The sequence below is a fragment of the Balaenoptera borealis genome, assembly GCF_965194805.1.
Source record: "Balaenoptera borealis genome assembly, chromosome: 16".
In the NCBI taxonomy this organism is placed as follows: Eukaryota; Metazoa; Chordata; class Mammalia; order Artiodactyla; family Balaenopteridae; genus Balaenoptera; species Balaenoptera borealis.
Window position 1 is genome coordinate 43,190,522 of NC_138872.1, and position 22,874 is coordinate 43,213,395.

At 46.6% G+C, this 22,874-nt stretch overlaps 1 protein-coding gene across 7 annotated transcripts in view; it reads right to left on the minus strand.

The window, feature by feature from the left end:
- Positions 1 to 5,630: 5,630 nt before the first annotated feature.
- The window catches only part of LOC309612803 (kinesin-like protein KIF16B), a 295,491-nt gene continuing 278,247 nt past the window's right edge, over positions 5,631 to 22,874 (minus strand). For 6 of the 7 annotated variants that reach the window (XM_082358980.1, XM_082358978.1, XM_082358975.1 and 3 more), the window contains one exon: positions 5,631 to 6,783. In XM_082358980.1, the coding sequence (XP_082215106.1) occupies positions 6,625 to 6,783 (159 nt within the window). In that variant the 3' untranslated portion in view covers positions 5,631 to 6,624. Of the gene's footprint in view, positions 6,784 to 6,815; positions 20,979 to 22,874 lie in introns of those variants that run through there. The other variant, XM_082358976.1, reaches the window with a different exon arrangement.

The following is a 22,874-nucleotide window of genomic DNA, read 5'->3' on the forward strand; positions in this document are numbered from 1 at the left end:
TCATGGAATTAGAGCAAATACTCCCAAAGTAATTTTCTTGGTCCCATAAGAACAGAGAAAAACCAACTCTTTCTGGCCCAGGAATGGCTGTCCTAGAATGTTTTGGCTCCTTGCCTTTTAAAACAGTCTTTGAATAATCCTTTCCATTTCAAGAAAACTAGCCTGTAGCTAAGTCCGGATGAGGCAGGAGATACTCGTGGTGTCATTTCCCACGTGATGAGTATTGCACTGAGCAGGTACACGGCTGTGACTGCTTCGAGAGAGGAGTGTCCAGTCTCTTGACCTCCGATAAAGGTTTGGAACAAATTTTACCTTTGCAGGTGAGCTCCTGGAGGGCAGAGGCCATGGAGATCAGCTCCCAGCAAGTGGCAGAGACAGCAACCCAGGGATGGGTTGTGCGGGGGTTTGGGGGGGAAGGTTTCTAGATTGTTCTCCCAGAATCAACTGGTAGCCGATGAGTGTTAGGTCCAGGCTTCAACTGGAGCAAGAACTCAGTGTACCAGTTAGCGAGCACTCACCTCCGGCTCCGAGCCCACGGGAGTTTGGACAGCCAGCTGGACTTCCGACGGTCTGGGGAGATCACACGTCTCAACAGCAAGGGCCTCTGAAATCTCAGAACCCCGAACACGTCAGAGGTCAAAGTTCCCATCGCAGGACAGCCAGCCTCTCGATGGCACAGGACAGGAGAGGAGCCCTGGGCCCTGATCTTGCCCCTTGGTTGTTAACACTTCATCAGGAAGTTTGTTTCTCCCTCTTACACGTGGCTTTGAAGGCTGAGTCCTAGTTGCCACGTGCTCTTATCTTCCTCCCCCAGGAATATCCTTCCGAAACAGTGGAAGCTGATGGGAAGCACGATCCCGTTTGCAGAATCCTGGCCGGCAGCTCTCAGGTGCCCCAAACCTGACAGCTGTCTCCCTCTGACATATTCCCTTCACGCTGCAGCTCCTTCCTCCCTTTGGGGCCACCTCTCCGCTCACACATCACCTGCTCAGGGAAACCCTGGAGCCCCCCAGGCAAGACTGTTTCTCTAGTACATCCTCCCCTGGCATCCCCTGCTCTGCCTTTGTAACATTTATCCCAATTTGCGGTCACGTAACTGCAACTATTGGTCTGGCTCTGGGTGGCATGAGAGCTCCCGAGGGCAGCCCCTTGGCCACGCGGCTCACCCCTGTGCAAGGGCACCTGGCGAGAACAGAGAAGGTGAAGCAGAAGAATTTGTGCTGGACAACCAGCTGGTGGAGCGTGGGGCACTGATGGGCAGGCCAGGCCCCTGAGGACCAAGAATGAGGAGGGCACAGCCAGCTTTGAGCACGCTCTGTGCCTCTCTCTCTCAGCCAGGTCCTCGACACAGCATGTGGCCAGTGGGGTCACGAGAAGCGCCAGAGTTTGGGCTGACCCTCCGTCCACCCTCCCACTGCAGGAAGAGAATGGACAGGTGGCCATGACATGAATTGATACCAGTGGCTTCAAGTAGGGCAAGTGCCATCCTTACCTTATGGACTGTCCCAGGCTCACCTCCCTCCTGCCTGTCCCCCACCTCCCAGCCCCCAGAGGGTACAGAGCAGCAGAAGGGCTGGCGCCCAGAGATGGCTCACCCTGTGTGCTAATGAGGTGGAGACAGACAGTGGCCTGTGGAACTGGTTTTTCTGATCAGCTGCACACATGGCAGCACATCCCACAAGAGCGAGCCCAGGGACCACTGACTCTTCAGATGAGCCCTCTGCTTCAGACCATGAGGGGAGCGCGGCAGCTGCCCTTGTATCTGAAGGCATGGGAAATCCCTTATGACTGTAAACTTGACCTTCTCCATCCACTTACAGAGGATAAATAACCAGTATCCTAATATTACTCCACAACAGAAGGCTTGCGCCCTCTGTGAACCGACTTTTCTTATTACATTCATTGAAATCAGGGCTCAAAACACCATAGGAGAAAAAAATGGTATATGACAGCAAGTCACCCCCTCCTTGTCCATGGTTTCTCATTTGTTTGGAGGAGAAAAGCTAACAGAGTTTGGCATCAACCAAAGTGCAAATATTCAAAAAGTTCTTAATCACTGCAAATTGGTATTCTTATTCACTGTGATTCTTTTCTCTGAAGATGGTCCGTGATGCTTTGAAAAAAGCAGGTCCCTCCCTCCCTCCCTCCCTCCCTCCTTCTTCCTGCCTGGCAAAGAAGTGAAGAAGGAGCCACCCTCGGGCTGTTTACTTTAGTGAGCAGCTCTCAGGCGCAACCTGAAGGGCTACTGGAAAGATACAGAAACTTCCGCAAATATTAACTGTGCATAAGGATTCCTGACATTTGGAGGAAAGTAACTGCTTTCGAGCAGTGAGGATATTTAACAATATTTTTCATTTTTTTTTTTTTTTTTCTTTCCAGATTTAAATTCTGGAGAACGGTTTCTCTTTCTGGTGACCTGACTTTATGGTACCCAAGAGCTTTGTGATGCTAGCCCAGCATGGGGCTTTCTACTGACGCCATCTTCCAACACGCGTTTCAAATTTTGTACCAGCGTACCTTCCCATCTTCAATGCTTAAAGAGAGATGCCTTGTGCATCTCTTTTGCAAACACATCCACCTGTCTCCCTCTGAATGGGGAAGAGTCTGCCTTTCCAGCAATGGAGAAGGAGCAAAACCAAACTGATGAATCTCAAATTCCCACAGAAGAGTCAGTGTTGGGAGAGATAACCCTTAGGAAAAAAGCCTCATTATTTTCAAATACAGGGGTACCAAATGAGTATAGTTAAAGAAAGGACATTTTGAATTTAGTCATTCAGCAAGAGATACACAGAAGGGAGACCCTTCTAGAAAGGCACGGGGTAGCCTTAGGTGCCAGAGCTCTAGTCGTCTGTAATTCCACAGTGAAAAGTGTGTGCGAATGCTATTTGCAGGGAACAAGGGTGAACTCACAACCCTGAACCCCTTCAGGTCAGTCAACTGCCCTTCTGTCCCTCCCACCATTTTACATGTAACTGGTTCTACTGGATTCCCAAATAAAGAAGCCTTCTGAAGGTATCAGCCTGGCCAATTCCAACATGACCCTGCTAACTCCCAGGTACCATCATAGGATCAATTTGAAATGTGATGCTGTAGAAATTTACAGTAAGGAAGTGGTAGATTTGCTTCAACTTGGAAATAACTCTGTATGTGCAAAATTTAAAATGTGAGCATCACAGAATCATTTTTCACCTACTATATATTAGCATCAGAAAAAGCACTCGAAACCAAAGGAAAAAGTCAATAGTCAGGTCCTCTTCTTGCCTGTGGAAAGAGCCCTGTCATAAAAGGAGGGCTATACAGGCTCAATTTGTCAAGAACGATTCACCTTAGATGGTCTTTCTTTAATTAGTTTCTCCAAGACATAAATGACCTGTCATGATTATGTAAATAAAATGGAAGCATTTGATTTTGCCATGGAGTTATTTTACCTAAATTTCCTTACTCCCTTCCAGGAACAAAGTCCAAACTGAACCACTGCTGCAGGGTGTGTAGGATATGGGAGGACAGGGTCTCCTGGGGCAGAAACATTCAACTTTGGACTCATGAAACCTCCAAGCACCATTCTAAGCATTTGTAAAAGACAGTGAATGTAAAAACCTCTTTCCAACACAACCCTTTGGAAGCAAGACATCACTGAATATTCTCTCTTGCATCAGGCTTGAATCGTTACCTGCGTTTTCTCTGAGGGGATGCGGCTTGCCTGTGGTGGGTGCAGAATGAGTAACAATCAGCCACATTACGATGCCACACTGCTCTCCGTCTCCAAGAACAAGCTGGAGGAAACCGTGGGGCAGGCGTGGGACTACGTGCTGGGGGATGTGTCCGGGGGGGAAAATCCCATCTGTTAAAGTTGAACCCAGAACACCAGTGTGGCCCAGCTCTGAGGCTGGGGACTGCATGCCTGCAGCAGCTACACTTCGAGTTCACGGATGCTCTAGGCTGTGAAAGCTTCTGGTTGCTTCTGTTCAGACTCGTGAAAGTTGCTGCCCAGAGCTCTGAGTGGGTAGCTGGGGGCCAGACTGAGCAGAACTAGCTCCTTCTGCAAACAAATATAAAGAGAAGTGCCCTGGGGCCTGGGTACCCTGTTCATGAATCTTCAGAGCATCTCTACATTGTGGGCCAGGAATCTTCTAGATGTCCATCATTAAGGAGCCAGCGTGGCTTGGTTACCCCCTACTCACATGCCTTGGTTAATTACCGGGCTGAATTTGAATCTTTCTGCTTCAGAAACAGCAAGGTCTGGGTGGGAGCCAGGCTGAAGGGCACACTACTACTTGTGAGCCACACGAGTTTGGTGCACATATTTCAGTGTGTAAGCAAGACCCAGGAGGACATGCTAAAGCTTCCTAAATAAAGAATTCCGTTGAAGCTCCTTCGATTTGTCCAACTGACTACAAAAGCATGTATAAATTGATGGCACCTCACTCTGAACCACCTTTAGTGGTCAGCTTGGCATTCCTTTGTTATTTGATGCACTTGAAAGTTATAAGATACATACGTGCTAATTTTCTTTTACTCCTTTGAATTCGTCCAAATTAAAGCAGCTTCAGTTTTGTCATCCTGCCTCTGTCATCTGTCTTCTCTTCATCCCAGAAAGGGATCCCATTCCTTGTTTGGAGGAGATTTTTCATTGGCTTGCCAACATTCCCTCAAGTTTTACTCAGATTAAGGTGCTGTTTGAGTCCGATCAGAAGTTTTCAGTTCGCATCCACACACTGGTGACAGCGCCTCTGTCACTCTGGGCTGGATCGGAACCGAGAGGTCACCCTGTGCAACAGTGTCATTCTCAGATGGGGACTGAGGTTCAGAGAGGTGAAATGATGCCCGTGTGTCATAGCCAGATTTACCCCGAGCCAGCCAGTACTTGAACCCCCAACTCAATACTAAGTACCTCAGATGAGGATCGGAATCAAAGAATCTTCTGATTCCTGCGCTTCCTACAAACACACGTCTATTTATTCTTGCCAAGTTGTTCTTGTGCCCTGTGTGATTCTAGTGAAACACCTGCCAGGACCCTGGCCTCGGATACGGGTCCAAAAGGGGAGGAGACAGATTATCTGGTCAGTTGAAGAAAACCATTTCGTTTACTCAGCAAACGAGGGACAATCTTCAGTGCTTTGACTCCTTTTAGATAAATGACCTATGGTTAATTATTATCTCCCAGCTTTTTTCCTTTAATCTCTAGGTTTAAATTCTCTAGTAGTAATTACCCCAACCTCTCCCTGTAATCACAACTGCACTCAAAAGCAAGTCTTCCTGCAGCAATTAAAAAAAAAAAAAAGCCCTTATTTTTTTTCACGCTAAACTATGATATCTAATTAGTACAATAATTTTCCCCCTTATCAGGATAATTGCATCTTTAAATATATTTTTCAGACTGCAGAGCTCCGTTGTGAAGGCATATTCTCGAAGGTTGAACGCAAGCATGTTTTCTTACTCATTCATTTGTGACTTCAATCATAACTGTAAGGGCATCTTCTACTACAGGAATGCTAAATTATACATTATGTTATGTTTCCAAGAACGTTAGATAAATTTTTAAACAGACCAGTAAGAATGATCATGTCACAAACTTAAACTGAGTTACAGGGTAGATTCCATAACTTCATTTAATATTGATAGCAGCTCAATTTAAATCTTGAAAAAACAAATACCTTTAATAAATTTGGTGTGAATGATTACATATTTTGATATAACTATCATACAGGAGTGTGTACATATATAAATCTATAGGTAGAATTATATACATTTCAATATATACCACATATATATTTTTTCTTCTCACATTTTTCTCTTTAGTAAAACAAAGTAGTTTTACTGTACATAGATGTGTGATGCTACATTAAGTCCTGAGTGATTTAAGGGATCGTTAATAAACTACAGTAAATTCTGGTCTTTCAGCTAAAGATCCAGTAGATTCAGTAACAAAAATGTGAACAAAATGTTTAAAAATATGCATTCAGCGAGGCGCTCGTTTTGTGCTTAGCGGAGGAAGCTTGAGAGTGCACGGCCGCCATTTGGGAAAAACTTCTTGAATATTCAAGATTAAACAAATATCCTATTTGAATGGATTTATAGAAGTTGATGTCACCTACATCCAATGTGTCAAGCATGGAAGACTCCAGTCATGACTGGACCGAAAATCCCTTTTGCAGAATATGAAATTTTGTGTAAACATCAGTGCTTAGGGATTATGTAAAAAGTTCAGACTCAAATGGGGAAAAAGCAAAATACAATGAAATAACTTAAAATGCTTTTCTTGGGAGCCAGCCACATGGAGGGAATATAAAAAAATAAGAGTGTATTTTGGTGAAAGAGGAAACCAGATGAGAGTCATTAGGGAGGTCTGGTCAGCCACCCACCTCGGGAAGCCCCAGGCTGGCTCGGCCCCCGGGGGCCCAGGGTGATGGAGCCATGGGGACGTATTCTGCGCGCAACAGGGAGAAGGCCACATTCACCGGCAAGGGGCAGGGACGGCCGCCGTCAAGGTCACCGTCAGCCAGCCCGGTCCCCCCGCCCCGCGCTCCGCTCAGGCACTAGGAGGAAGCGGTGAGGGGTCCAGGCCCCTGGCTGGGGGGCCGCTCGGAAGAGAAGGCACTGCGTGGCGTGGCCCCATCACCGGCCCTACCCCGTCCCGTGACTGCTGTAGTCGAAGACGCCCTTCTTGAAGAACGGCGAGAACTCGCAGACGGTGTGTTTGGACAGCGTCAGCGCCACCTTGTCGATGTGCAGCGGGGACGTCGCTGACTGGAGCATCACGCTGAAAAAGTCCCTGAGGTACCTCTGGGGAAGAGACAAGAGGCAAAAACACGGTCAGGACACTCTGGGGCGGGGGGAGGGGGAGGAGCGTCCCGTGGAGCGTGGAGGGGCTGCCACTGTCGTTAGAAACAGCGCAGGGACCCTCCGCCGCCGCCTTTGCCTCATCAGACCCACCTGGGGAGCAGCCATGGTGCCCGGCGTGCAGGCGACACTTCCTGGCTCCTACGACACGGCTTGGACCCGTCTGCACACAACGCCCAGAGGGATGCTGGGTAGTGGCGGCTGGGCGTGGGGTCTGCGTTCCAGCAACAGTGTTGCTAGTTAATGAAGTCATTTCCTCCCCACCACCAAATCACTCATTAAAAGGCAACTAAGAGGAGAACAGAAAGGCTAGCGGTCTGCACGATGCTAAACGTGCATTTTTAAAGGGCACAGGCCTTCTCTGCTTTGGATCCTTCTCATAAACCAAAGGAAAAGCAATACTGGGGACGAGAGGGTCCGTAGCAAGCACTGATATTTACAGACCCCTTTACAAATCCTATGATCACCAGTAAAAGGAAGTTGTTGCTAAGATTAATTGCTCTGAACCCCGTGTTCGCCCCTCCCCCCCGCACACGTCTGTCACAGCATTGGCCGCCTCTTCTGGCACCAAACATGCAAAGCACGTCTGAGACCAGGACCCGAGATGCTGGGGCTGAAATCAGACATGGGTGCCGGCAGGATGTGTTAAAGGAAAAGAGGACACAGAAATAGTTCATATATTTCAGGTCAGGCAAACGTTTTCTATAACAGAAAATACAGATGGGAGCCGTTTTAGGCCTGAATCTTTATTACTGTCTCAGTTTGTTTAAAAAGTATAAATCCTGGGCTTCCCTGGTGGCACAGTGGTTGAGAGTCTGCCTGCTAATGCAGGGGACACGGGTTCGAGCCCTGGTCTGGGAAGACCCCACATGCCGTGGAGCAGCTGGGCCCGTGAGCCACAACTACTGAGCCTGCGCGTCTGGAGCCTGTGCCCCGCAACAAGAGAGGCCGCGATAGTGAGAAGCCCGCGCACCGCGATGAAGAGTGGCCTCCGCTTGCCGCAATTGGAGAAAGCCCTCGCGCAGAAACTAAGACCCAACACAGCCAAAAATAAATAAATAAAATAAATAAATAATAATTAAAAAGTATAAATCCTGTCACAAACTCAGAAATTAAACATAGTAATTAGGGACTCTGAGTAACAAAAAAATTTGTCTATGAAACATGGCCTAGAACAGTGGTCCCCAAGCCAGGGTGATCTGCCCCATAGACATTTCTGATTGCCACAGGGGGCGTGGTGTACCTAGCGGGTAGAGGCCAGGGATGCAGCTAACATCCTACAATGCTCAGTACAGCCTCTGTGCAAAGAATTATTTGGTTCCAAATGTCACTAGTGCCACAGATGAGAAACCCTGGCCTGGGGGAAGTCGAATTCAGCTACCTGAACGAATTGCCAACCTCAAATTTACCTCTGAAAGAAGACATTCTGCTTAAGGAAAATGTTAGCTACTTTCTTAAAAACAGTAACAAGGATTACTAATAATTAACATTTGTATAGTAATTTACAGATTCTAAAAATCTCCAAACTTCTAATTTTTTATGCTTTATGGATGTATAGCTGATGCCCAATAACTGCATATCCTTCAAATGTACTCATCACTGAGGAGTGCTGACACACGTAGATGCCTGTGAAACCTTCACCAAAGCAAGGTGACAAACATTTGTACCACACCCAAAAGTTTCCTAAGTCACCTAATTTTACCTTATCTTCATAAGATAAAATACCTTCATACTCTTCATAAATTATCTTCATAAGTTACCTTCATACTCTGCCTAGAATTACCTCTTTTTATTACTGTAACACCCATTATCCGGGGAGCAAGGCTAGTAACCAAGAGAGAAGACTTGAAAACAAGGGTTTTTAACTCAGACTCTGTTTCCTTTGTTCAATATTCCTAACTTCCTGGTCTCATGGCAATTGCTCAAGAAAGGCTCTTGAAATAGAGATCAGGTAGAGGTAAGAAGGTGCCAAAACCAACTGCTAGAAAATGAACACCTTGCTCCAGTACTTATTTGCATCAGAGAAGCAAAAGGGAACCTGCCTTGACTTTTCCATGGGGGAGGAAAGCTGAGAACATTGACCTAGAAGGACCCTAGGTCCAGCAAACACAGTTACTAGAAAATATCGACCACACCCGACCAGCCAACGCTCACGATGAAATGCATGTGTGCAGCTAACTGTGCAAAATGGAGAGAGAGTTGATCTGGCACAAGGAGGACGGGGAGCTCACTGCTGTGTGTGAGCTACACCCCTTCGTGGTGAGAAGCCGGAGCAGAATCGTCATCTCAGCAGCTCCTGTGCAGCCCGTGTCCCCATGGCCGCACTCAAGGGCAGACTAAAGCGCAAGACAAGCTTGCCTTCCAGATGAATTATGACCGGATGGAAGGTGTCTAAATACGGCAACAGATGTTGTATCAACACCTGTCATCATTAGTTCATGAAGCAGGGGCCCTTTGAAGGGCCAGTAAAGCCTAAAGGGATAATGAAAAGGGAAGTGAAAATAAAAACTAGAAATAAAAGGCAAAGAGAATATATTGGAGACCCCCTTCCCTGCCCGGGCAGCACCATAAGGAGAGAGCAGGGAAGGAGCTGCAGGTGATGGCTTTTCTTAAAATGAACGCATCAGTACACCTCGACGAAACCACCAGATAGAAGGATCTGATCTAACTGATTTTAAGCACTACGGAAGAGCTTTTTCTTTGCAAGACAAATCTCCACTCAGCAGAACAGGGCAGCCTTGGCTCCCTTTACCTAGACCGCTTCCTTGGTCAAAGAAATGCTGTGATTAGGAAGTGATCTTCGCGGTGACCTCGGGAGGCTCTAAAGTGTATAGGGTGAGTCGTCTGTGTCCAGAGCCACGGGCTTGCGGTGGGCTGAGCAAATTCTTTCTGGTGAATGACAAACCCAAAGGCCTAGGGCTGGAGCCAGGGACACCAGACGGAACTAAATTTCCAGGAGCTTCCTGAGGTCACAGCATCTCACTCTTCTCTGTAATTCCCCGTCAGCCCGGGCACACTGCCGAGCTGGGGAAAAGTGCTTACAAGCAACCTTGATGACTGATTTTGATGAGTTAATTTTTTAAAAATTGAAGTGTACAAAGAGAAAACAGCAACCATCATGAATGTGCAGCCTAATGACTTTTCAAAAAGTGAACACGCTGGCGTGCTCAGCATCGGAATAAAAATATCACAACATTTTTGGAGCTCAGGCAGCCCCCTGCACACTCTTTCCCTCCAGGGTAACTGCCATCTTGGCTTCTGGCACCATCGATTAGTTTTGCCAGGTTTTGAACTTCATATTGATGGGATCCCAGGGGGTGCACTCTTCTGTATCTGGTTTCCACTGCTTAACATGATGTTTGTGAGATTCGTGCACCCGGCTGGGTGACCTGTGTTCTGTTCGTTTCAACTGCTGCATAATATTCCACGTGACCACGCCCACCCACTGACTGGAACGGAGGGGTGTGCAGGGGTGATGAGTTCGATTCTTTTGTCTGCACTTCTTCAGTAATGACATCTACTTCCATATAATGGTGTCGGGTGAGTCAAGTTTATTGCTATTCCTCCAATAAAGAAGTTTCCCCTTAGGGCTTCAGGCCTCGGTCCAAGACCAGCCATTGTACTAGAGGGCTGCTATTGCATGCAGTCAATATACATTATAAATATATGTAAAATACATACTTAAATACATACATTTATATTAGTAATTTTTGCTGCCTGTGCCCCCAGTGTTTTCCACAGCACCTGCGGCTGCAGGGAGAAAATTAAAGTCAAAGCTTTCTGTCAAAGCTCCCCCTCTACTGTTGATCCACAGACACCCCCGCCCTCCCTGGTGTGTGAAAACAAGTCCAGAAGCCAAGCTGCCTCCCCAGGGCAGTTCACTTTATAGGAGAGTATTACAAAAACTCAAGGACATCGGGAATTTCAGTGACTTATCAGGGTCAGAAGGGCAAAGCAGGAGAAGGATCTGTGAAATCCAATATCCAATTTCTGTTTCTTTCACATGGCATCTTCTCCATTAAAATCAGAAAGAAAAGCAGGCAAATTTAAATCTCTGTAGCCATTAGGGACCACACAAAGCCTGCAACCCTTGCCCGCCCTGGTGGTGGTGGTGGGGTCACTCCTGAGTCTCTGCTCTGAGAAATACCCTGGGTCAGGGCTGCTGAGAAGGTTCAGCAACATTCCAGCCCCGCCTCGGATACTTGGAGGACGAAAGTCAGAGGAAACCCAATCTTCTTTCAGGAAGATTGCAAACTGGGAAGTGGCAGAGCAAGAGGGGGTCTGGAGATGTCTGAGAGTGAGCAATTGAGGGAAAGGGAGGGACCAGGAAATGGAGCACAAAGACACGCAAGGGGCCGGCTGGAGGAGGGCGAGAGAGGATGGGATGGGATACAGGGGGGAAGAGAAGGTGAAGGGAGAGAAGGAAAACAGCATGACTCTGCCGGAGATGGAGGCCCGTGAGTTGTTTTCCAAGTTGGCAAAAAAGGTTTAAGAATAACAGATATATTAGACATCTATCTAGGATTTTTACTTTTAGCCTCTTGGACCGGCACTATAAAATATAAGGTATTTTCTTATCAACGCTTTCAGAAAATCAAGTGTAGATGGCTAATCTTTAAGGCATGCTTCAGTACTGATGCTGAATATCTTGACTTCATAAACTGTCCTTCTTCTACAGGCTGTGGGCATGTTTTATTGTTTTTTTTAAAGGCAATCTACACAGGGGCAGTGAGCCGGGTGGGGGGAGGCGGAAGTCACTGGGAGAGATGGGCCCCCGTGGGTCTGTTCCACACAAAATGTGAAACTGGCATGTGCTTTGTAAAGTCCCCTCAGAACAAAACTTAAATCCTGCAGGGGACCGTGAGCTTTCAAAGGGGAGGCCAAGAGAGACCAGCGGAAGGATGAGGGGTACAACGATTGCCAGAGACACCCCCCACCAGGCTCCTGACGCCTTCTTTCCAAGGTAGTTGTTTATTTCCTTTAACCCTTACCTGTACCACCCCTCCGAGTATCTCCTTGGGACTGCCCCCCACATGCACACACCAAGCTGACCAGCTACCTCCTTGCTCCTCTCACGGAGAGGCCATTCATCAAAGGCTTGCAATGTTCTAGGCACGCTGAGAGCTTTTAATGGTCTACCTCATTTAATTACCACGACAACTCTATGAGGTAGAGACTATTATCATCTCCATCTTCTCGATGCAAAACCTGAGGTCCGGGAGGCCTAAGTGATGTCCCAGAGGTCCCAGAGCATGGAAGTGGGAGAGTGAGGGCTCACACCCACATCTCCCATCCAGAGGCTGGTCTCAGTCACCAGACTGCCGTCCACAGCATCCACCAGCCCCCTCTTCTCTGGTTGACCCCCGTCTCCGGGCACTGCGCTCACTGGGCCAGGCCGATAGCGCTGGGCATCTCAGCTGCTTGGGCCAGATGCTGCCTTTCCCGGCCTGACGGCGCTCTCATGGGGACAGGGACACGGGGTTGTCTAGAGTGAATGTTCCACACAAGCCTGGGGCAGAGACCTCTTCCCTGTGAGGCTTCTATTCTTCGACACGGAGTCCTACGCAGCTCTGCTCATGCTGCCGTATCTTCCTTACTGCGCTTTGCTGGGCACTGGCCATTTTTTGACTGCCCTTCCTCTGCTTCCCTTCCCAAACAGCATTCACATTCCCTTCTGAAAAATACCTTCCCCTTCTTCGGGGATTGGTTATCCGGCTGACTTACGGCAGAGGATTGGTGATTTTTTTTCCCATTCACAGTCTGGGATGGGTACCTCATACCCAAACTGCTAATCAAGATACCACTTGGGGCCTGCTGGGACCAAAGGGTCCTCTGGGGCAAGCCTCTTCCAGACTGCAGAGCTGGTGCCATAGAGCATTTCAAGAGTTTACGTAAGAAATTCAGGGCAGATGCAGAAGAGTTTCTGATCTGCCCATTCTGTCTGTGGTCTTTGTAAGGAAGTGGGCTTACGAAGTCATTTTCTACTGTTTGCCATAAAGTTAACTGACAATCCCCCAGGGTGTTCGCAGGTACCCATCAGGAATCAGAGGAAGCCTTCCATCTACACCACATCCAACTCCTGGGGGGCCAGTCTGTTGTGGGATCAAGGCATCTGCCCAGGGCACTTCTCTTAGGAAGAGGTCAATCCTAAGAGGCTTTCAGATGGGTCAGTGCATCTCAGAGGTCCATTCCCACCCAAGCATTCAGCTGGAAGCCTCCTGCCCCAAACCCAGATACACACAGGGGCCAATTTTTAAAATTCCAACACCATTTCAAAACACAACCACCAAACATTATTAATCTTTGAGCCAAAACACAGGCTAGTATGGTCTGTTGGCTGTGTTAATGAGTTCTGAAAGGCAAAACACACTCTCTACAGCAACACAGGGCAATTCAGCAAGAATGTAGTCAATTATTTTAGAGCTTTAGCTTGGTACTTCAATCGACACACTGCATTAAGGGAAAAAAATGAAAATATAATGTGTTGCTACATGCTACTTCACTTTAGACATTCTTGACGGTCATAATATTAACATGATTCACGTGTGACCTACTATATGAATGAAAGGAAAAGTACTTGAGTTTCTGGAATAACCTGGGTAAAAGCTGGCCTTCAGGTAGCCTCTGCTGGGTTTTTCCTTTCAACTTGGGAACTTCTGGATAAAATGCTAGTCTGCTCATAGGGATGACCACGTGCTCTAAAGCCCGTCCAGGCAAGAACCTGGGAGCTCAGCAGGGCGTTAAACAGTGTGGCCGCTCCCATCTTGCAGCCATTCCCTTTCAAGTCCGGGGTCTGGAAGGAAAGGAAGGTTTGAGATCAGGGAAAGGAGGGAAGGTGTGTGGTACCCAAGCTCAGCGAAGGATGTGAACAGGGAGCAAGGCCAGCGTGTGGAGGGCTCAGCCTGGGGAAAAGCAGGGCTTGAAGGAGATTACGACGGGCCTTGAACCTGGCTGTGGGTCTGCAGGTACTTGGTACTGATACAAAGTGCCTTTCCTGGCTCAGGAGCTCCTATGACCCGAGACACACTGAGGAAGAGGAAGACAGGTGTGTGGGTCCTCTGTTTACAGATGAGAAGACTGAGATCTCAAGGGACTTAACCAAGGTCGACGACTGTAAGAGGCTGACAAAACGACTGCCTCTTCAAATTGGGAGTAAGTCCTCGAAATTCTTGAGGAAAATCCTTTAAGCCTGCAACGTAAGGTGTGAATGTAAATGTAAATGCAGCCCCTCTCTCTGGGGCGTTCACACCCCGCTCATGTAGGCTCTCAGAATCTACCTTGAATTTCAATCAACCACCATGTGCGCATGTGTGTGTGTGTGTGTGTGTGTGTGTGTGTAAGAGATGGGAATGAGAATAGGGCCTCAGAAGCATTTGAAAGACCTTACCTTTTTATCTTTTGGCGTTCTTCCTTCTATTTTAATAGCAGGGGGATAAAGTCATGACCATTTTATGTTATTAAAAAGTTTCCGTTTTAATAGGGCTCACGGCTGTAACTGTAACCTACTACTTATTTCACCAGCAATATTTCACCCCAGCCATGTCATCCTAATGATTTTCCGGACATCTCATTGTTGTGGAGCTCTCTTCATTTTACAGAATTTTAACATCAATCCATAATTTAATTTAAAACTATTGAAATTATTAAAATTGAAATGTTCTTTAAAAATGTAACAGGGCTTGAGCCACCTTTCCACTGTGACATATTAACAGGGAAGACAGTTCAATGGCATTCCTCATTTCCAGAAGCCATTAGCCATGGTGGCAGCTTAAAGACAACCCTCATTCCAATAAGACTTAGAGGTTTCATTTACCTTGCCGTACTTGGAAGCTGCATCATTGACTGGTGGGCTCTGAAGATGGATCCGGCCTGGATGGAGGCACACTGGGATACTTCTAGACCCCAGAGAGGTCTGGTCACCATTGGCCACGTGTTATGAATTGACCCAGGCAGGTCGATACTATTCACCCCGTCGAGTCTTCCCAGTTCTAAGCTCCCATACGTTCTAGTCTGAACACTTCTCTCTGAATATTTAGGAATCCTAAAATTTGTCTCCACTGGATCAATTGGTGGAGATACTGGGTTCCTTTCCCAACAGGCCCCCAAATGTCCTCACACTCTGATAAAATTGGGACAGTTTGATTCAGGCAGGTCACTCATCCACTGCGCGGTTACTGCACACCTGCTCCCCACGAGGCAGCGTGTGGGTACTGGATGTCCAGCGCTGAATATGACAGGCACGGAGCCTGCCCTTCCAGGGTGCCTGGGCTGTCCGCACCACACCCTCGTGGGTCACAGTCATTCTTACTGGTGCTGTGCTTCCATCGTCTAAACCCTGCTTGTCCTTTAAGGGCTGAATCACGGATTATTCTCTGTTGACGCCTCTCTTCAGACCCCATTCATGAATCCCACAAATATTTACTGAGAGCTTTCCTCCTGCCAGCACTGCCGTGGATTCAGTAATGGACAAGCCTCATTTCCGTCCTGAGTAACGCGAAGGCCTTTCACGGAGGTGGGCAGGAAAAGCAGGAATTAAAATGTGGCTCCAAGAAAACAGGAATGAGATGCTTTTGGAGCACTAGGAAAGGCAGCCAGCCTCATCCTGGGAATTGGTGACATTTATGCCAAGACCTGAGGGGTGGGAAAAAATCAAGCAGGGGAAGATGCTGAGGGAAGCCTGTTCCAGGCAGAGGGCAGAGCGTGTACAAAGCCTCATGGTGGGGAAGCAGAGCTTGGGGCACGGCCAGTGGTCCAGCAGCACTGGACTGTGCGCTATTCAGCGTGGGGGACACACTTCTGGAATGCTCTGCCCCCCGATCAGCTCTCACCCAGGTCTCAGACCGGGGGTCCAGCACTGTGCTCTGGCAGCCTCTCTTCTCTCTCATCCGTGGAGTCCTGCCAGGCCTTCTGGGTGGAACCTGTGACTTGTTTTAACCAAGAGAATGCACTGGAGATAATGCCGAGAGTGAAGAGGTCACCTTGCAGGTTCCGGTGCCCCAGCTGAGCCCAGTTCTTAGTGGAGCTGTAATCTGAATGCAGCCATACAAGTGGCCAGACCTGACAGAGACACTTGGAAAAGAGGAACCACCCAGCGGTTGGTTCCACCGCCCTGCCCACGTTCCAGAAACACAGCATCATAAGCAATAAAGTGGTAGTTTCTTTAAGGCACTAAGTTTTGGGGTAGTTTATTACTCAGTGATAGAGTACCAAGATACACGTATTTGGGAACAAGGTAAGAGATGAGGGAATAAATGATATTAGTCAAAGCAGAATAGATAAAGTTTCTTTGGTTTCTGATTTATGCTTCATGCCAACCTCTTCCAACCTTTTCTGTATTTCTAATAATAATTCTGTCTTTGCAGGTATTTCTTTTCTATCCTAGGTTTTAAAGTAAATACTTGGAATAAGTAATCATCATTTGAAATATGGCATTTATTTCTTGATATTATACAGAATTCTGAGTGCTCCCACTTAAAATTCATCAGGGTGAAAATGCTAGCCTGTGATTACAGAATCTGAACTATTCATTACAGCTATTCAGAGACTCTTCTTTATGAGTTTAATGACATAAGCATATTATATTGAATTATTATGGTACTGCATCAATTGGACTCATAAATTTAATATACTCAGTCTGGTTCACATATTCTAATAAAATCCAGCAAGCTTTAAAAATTTTATAAGGGATGTGCATTTCAAGTCCCTGTAATATTCAATTTTTACAGGTTGACGCTCTTGCTTGGGGTATTAAGCGGCTTCAACGATCCTGATGACCCAGCCTGGCCAAACAGCAAGGTCAGGGTGAAACCCCACAAACAAACAGGCCACATCAAAAAGCCCAAGGTCTGCCTGGACTAAGAAGCTGGTTAAGCTTTCCTCCAGAGCACAAGTCACCAGCAGTCCCATCTTTCCGTCTCACAGAGGAGGAGAGAGGAGTTCAGTGTATGGTGTACCTGTGAGCTGGAAGTGACACCACTTGTCAGCTGTGAGGGGGGAGGAGGCAAAGAGCTTCCAGACCGGCTCACAGACCCCACTGTCGACTTTGTTCGGTTAAAGCAAAATATGGGAGGACGCTGGGAGGAACCCAGTCCCCAGGGCTCACTCTGGTTCTTTGACTTTTGCTTACTGGATCTTTGTAAGAGATTGGTAACCGGCTAAACACAGATGCAGAGCAACTCAACACCCAGAGGGGAGGTTGGAAGAGAGGAGAGGTTGGAAGAGAGCCCTGGAGACACACCTCGGCCGTTGAGACCACATGGGTGCTGCAGTCCAACTCTGCTCTGCAAGCCAGCTCCTTGGGCACTCGGTCATTCTGCAGCCACCAGGCTGGGTGCGGGGACCTTACAGCACAGGGACAGAAAGTCCCCGAATGCCTCTGTACCTCTGCTTCCTCATCGGACGATCTTTTAAGGATCAGGATATTAAATGAGCTACTGTCTGTCAAGTGCTTCGGGCAGGGCCCAATTCACAGTGAGTATTTATTAAGTCATCGACACTATTATCTATACAGCTTTGTCCTCTGGGAGTTCATGGGCAAATATGTTAATTTTCTCCTCTTTTGGATGTTTAGAAACACATGGGCTTAAAGCATGAAGTATTGAACTTTAATGTTTTCCCCTTCAAAGGAAAGTAGAGGACAGCAAGAATCTGGAATGTTTTTTTCCAAAGTCACCTCATAGCAGATACTGGCAGACCCTTTATTTCAAGGGTTACTTTAAAGGAAGGAAGATTTAACATGTTTTTCAAAATGGAGAATTAAAAATAAAATATTATAGTATTAAAAATAAAATTAATTAAAATTTTAATATAATATTAAAAAAAAATCTAACTATAGAAGGTAAATTATCCTCTGAAAGATCTTTTTTTTTTTTTTTTTTAAGTAAATGCTTTACTGGGAATTTTACATTTCAATTTTATAATTTAACATAAAAAAATGACCTTATTTATCCCATAAATGGTTAGAAATAGCAATGATGTTTATTCATTTATGTGTAAGAATTTACTTTTTAAAAGAAAACAAAGGTGTTCAAATAGTCCCTTGGAAACCTCTTGTCTACGGGTTATAGAGAGAATTCAGCTTAAGCCCTGATGAAGGCTAAACTTCTGTCTGATTATATGATTCACTGCTTTTTACTGTAAGCACAAAGCAAATCTGCAACACAAGTTCCTTAGCACCAATTTCAAAAATTAATCCTTTAAATATAGGAACATAAGAGGAAACTATTTCTAAGAGAATTATTCCCCTTTCCATTTAAAATGTTATTAAATAAATGGTAAACTTTAGTTCTAGTGTTGTTTCAAATCCACTAGTCTTCTTTAAAAAAACAAAAAGCATGACTCATCATTCATAAATCAGGATTCAGAGATTGAAGATACTCTGAAAATATGTGAAACCAAAAAGCTACAAATCATAGATAAAAATCTATACATTTCCCTTGTCGTAGATTCCAAGTATAAAAGATCTTCACCAGGAGTAGATTCTATGTCAAAAAAAAATCACTTTCCCTGCTCATCCACAAGAACCAACTCCTTAGCCTTTAAAGTTTTATCATGAGATTGCATCAATTCAGTCACATGAAAGATCATTTTAAGATACATTTTGGATACTGAAATTCTGTAAAGTGCCATCTGGGGGGAAAACAGAAACAGAAACAAACCAAAAACCCTATTCTTTTCTTTGTTTCTAAGTTCATGGTTCCTCCCTGCACTGTATAAACCTTCAAAGAAGTTCCTGACATTTGGAGAGAGAAGGACAGCTCCCAGTGACCAACATGACTGACAGACTTTCAAATGAGAATCTTGCTGTGTGGCACCTCCTGGCTACAATGCACTTAAAGAACCAGGTCCTAAAACACTTGAGAATCAAGAAGCGGTTGCACATGAATTACTGGCATCCCAAAGTCTCCCTTCTAGTGGAACCCAGGAGCTGGATGCAGTGTGATGCTTCGGGAACCCGGAATGACGATCTCGTCCCTTTCCACCGGCCATGCCTGTGGGTGAGCAGAACGATCCTTCCCTTTCGAGTCTGACCTAAGGTCATCTGTGTATCGATGGCAAGTGCTCCTTGGCTGGCCTTGAACTGGGCCATCACTGAGTAACACTGAGACCCTGAATTCAGGGTAAGAGGAGAAGCTCTGGAGACTCTTGAGGGGGGGAGACCCACTGCCCCTTTTTTGTTCTCTGGACCAGGGGCTCCTGATGATCCCTGTGGGACTATCTGCCTGGCACGTTATCCTCCTGCCTCCGGAGTTACTCCTCAGGGTCCACACGGCCCTATGCCCCGGGGAGAGCTGTGGTCACGCCCCAGGTGTGAAGAGGACCGTGGCCCCGAGTGGTGGGCCTGTGACCTTGCCCCACAGGGAGGATTAGCTGGGGATTTGGATTATCTGCACCAATGATCCCCTTCACAGGGGACAATGGCTGAGGCTGGACGAGGTCAGGGAAGGTGGAGGGTGGGAGAAAAGCCAGATCAAACCTTCTCTAAATGTAACACCTCTAATTTTCAAAAGGGATAGATCTGTATTTTATATAGGGAAATGAAAATAAATTCCTTTACCAAACAGATATTATCTACAGAATTAAACATCTAAGTTAAAAAATATAGACACTGAATCCGTGTACTTCCTGAAAGACACTCTCCATTAGATGACTGACACAAAGATGGCCATTAGGTAATTAGATCTTGACAAAGGCATGAGTTTTCTTTCCTTAGGACCTTAGCTTGTAGCAAAATGTCATGGGTTTACAGTATCTTCTTTCTCTCAAACAAGGGATATTTACTTATTTACTATACAGAACTACGTCCATCAAATCAACTTATAATTCAAAGCCAAACTTTGGAAACGTTTAAAACTGTCCTGGACAGGTCTTAAAATCTGAGAAGCTGCTGCAGAAGAGGAGTGACGGATGCTCAACCAGGAGGATGAGGACATGTGCTCTTCTGGACACTCGTGTCTGGCTGTGTGAAACGCCAAATGAACCCCAAGAGTTTGTAAGCATCAGTCTTTCAGTCGTCAAAACCTGTAACATCCATGACTGTTTTCAACTGCAGGGCTGGGCAAGTAGTGCAGTAAAAGTTAAAAAGTACTGACAAAATGTGGGTGGAAAGATCTTACGGATCAAAAAGAAATCTCACCAGCGAGGGGATCCTGGAGAAAGTGATGGGGCCATTTAATCGAAGAATCGGTGGGTTCATGTGACATCCGCAGACTCTGCCACAAGAAAACTGCCTTTCCAAGTAAGGAAGGTCAGTTTATAGGCACTGCGCTATTACCTGAATTATAGCCAGATTCTTGCAAATGAGAAACTTCAAATAAATGCAATTTTTGTGAACTGGAAGATAGCACTATAAATGGGAAAGGAAAGGGGAATCGCAACAACATATACCAAGAAGCATAAATACCCCAGACTGTGGAGATGGTGAGAGCAGACAGGGCCCCTCGCTGCCCACAGCACTCACCGCAGAGCCTCAAGTACGAGCCTTATGACCCACCGGCTTCCGCTGCCAGCTGGTTAAAAAAATCCATTGAGAAAAAGGCGATGGCTTCATTTACTGCCATTTTCATCTTTGATTAGCAATTTTTTTTTCTTCTTGATTTCAATGACAGTTTCATAATTTTACTTATAAATAATATGAGACAGGTGATCTCAATTAGCGAACAGACTAGAGAAAGTTTTTTTTTTTTTTTTCTGGTTGCCTGGAATGACTATTAGATATGTAAATGTAAACACATTGCAGTGAACTGCTGGGAATAAAAATAAGGCTATCTAAAAATGGATGGGAGTTTTACAAGGGCAAACAATAAAGATAAAAAGTCGTATGGAATTGGAACAAACTGATGTTCTTCTCCACTTGTTCCCCCCAAATATTGTCTCAAAGGGCTGCTTTATTACCACTATGAAATGTATGTGGCGTGTACAGAAAAGGATTGCCAAGGGGAAAAAATAACTGGCGGAATTCAGAAATAAAGATGCAGTTTACGAAGGCAACAAAGGAGGGTGTGGAGGTTGGCTGGCACAGGCCACGAGGAGCACCTTTCATCTAAGAAAAGCACGACTTACCTGGAAGACAAATCTGAACGAACGGAGTTAAGGGAACTGAAGCATCTTCGGGAAAGCCTAACGCCAACTGGGAGGGGCTTTATAGGAGAGAAAAGATAATTCCCCAATGTTGATATAAACAGTGAGCAGAAAACTTGGTGGAGACAGGACAGAGACAGCAGTTCTCAAACAAAAGCGCAGGAAGAATTCTGATCGTGTCTCTCGGGCTGCTGCAGCAAAGAAAATGTTTGAAGAGGAGCCACACTGACCTCAATGGAAATAAACAAAATTGACTATTTCCAGAAGCAAGAAGCTAGGCCTTCAGCTTTATAGCAACATTAGAAGATACAAAAGTAACCAGCGGAATGTTAAAGCAAGGGAAGGCAGGGTGAGGTGGGACACGTAGCACAATGCTTCTCAAACAATCTGCGGGGAAGGACTAGTTAAGGAGGGAGAAATGGAAAGCAGAGGAGAAGAAAATGAGAGGGGAACCAGGCTAGGAGGCTCAGCACAGGCAAATGGGATTCCAGAAAGAAACGGAAAAACCTTAAAAGAGGAAATGATCACAAAAATCTCCCAGAGATGAAGGATGTGAGAGAGAGGGTCCATGCAGATAGAAGCCTGCAGAAGGAAGGGCTGATCACCAAAGCAGAAGAACCGTGAGCACTCTGAACGCTGGGGACAGAGGGAGGGAGGGAGGGAGGGAGGGAGACAGACAGAATCATGTCTCATCCAAAGGATCAGGAATCGAAATGGCTTTGAACCACTTGACAGCAGCACTGGAGTCAGAAAACAAAGAAGCAACCCCTCTGAACTACAGAACGAAATGGTTTCCAACTAATATATTCTATCCAGCCAGGGGGCGGGTGAAGAAAGACCTCATCAGACGTGTCTCTAGAAATGTACCTCCTACATGTCCTTTCTTATTTAGGAAACTACTAGGGATGTGCTCCATCAAAACAAGGGAGTAAGTCAAGAAAGAGGAAAAGACGGAGCACAGGAAGCAGGGGAAACACCTGGAGAGACATCAAAGGAGGATGGAGAAGGGAGGTCAGGGTGGATGTGACCCAGGCGTACTCCAGCACATCCCTAACTGATTTAAAACAAAGTTTCAGAAACTATATACACACACACAAAAGAGCAATAGGTTCTCTCTCTCTCTCTCACACACACACACACACACACACACACAGCAAAATGGTCAGGAAGGATATACACCCAACCCATAAGAGCAGTTTGAGATCCTCTGAGAGCAGAGACTGGGGTCACTTATTTGGGGGTGATCTCGGACACAGAAGCAAAGGGGTGGGAAAGCAAGAGAGAGAGAAAACAAGAAAAGCCAACGCAGGGGGGTGCTGCCGAGCAGGTCACCGCTGTGCACGACTGGGCCAGTCCTGCTGGGGACTCTGTGCTTCGCATCGTCCCTGGAAAGGAGGGGCGGCCGGCAGGTTCACCCACAGACTTGCAACCCTCCCTGTGTTCCCTCCAGAGCCTCACCTCCCTCCGGCCCCGGACTGGCGTTGGCTTTGGAGGAGGCCGAGGGGGAAGAGCTGAGAGACCCCAGGGGATGCCGCCAGCACAGGCTGGAACTGCCAGGCCGCGGCCAGTGTCACAGTGGGTCAGGGGCCCGGGAACAGCACACGGCATGTATCAGCTGTGGGACGGGCCTGGGGCTGGCGGTGATGGAGGGGACCCTGGCCGTGGCTGTAAGGAGGGGGCCCAGCTCAGCGGCCCAGGCTACCCACGCTGGGAGCCAGGGATGCGGAGTCGGTCTCTGCTCTCGGCTCAGCTGCTTTTCCTCCCAAGCGCTCTCACCGTGTCTTTAGCGTATGGCTTTCTGATGAGGACTTTTTGATTACGCATTAAGCTTACTCATTATTTTCCTAAGGCTCAACAGGCATTTTTAAAGGACTGAAAATACAAGTTTTATTGCAACCTTAGGAGATAACTCAGGCGAATGTGGCTCACGCACTGGGCCCAAGTGAATCTACCAT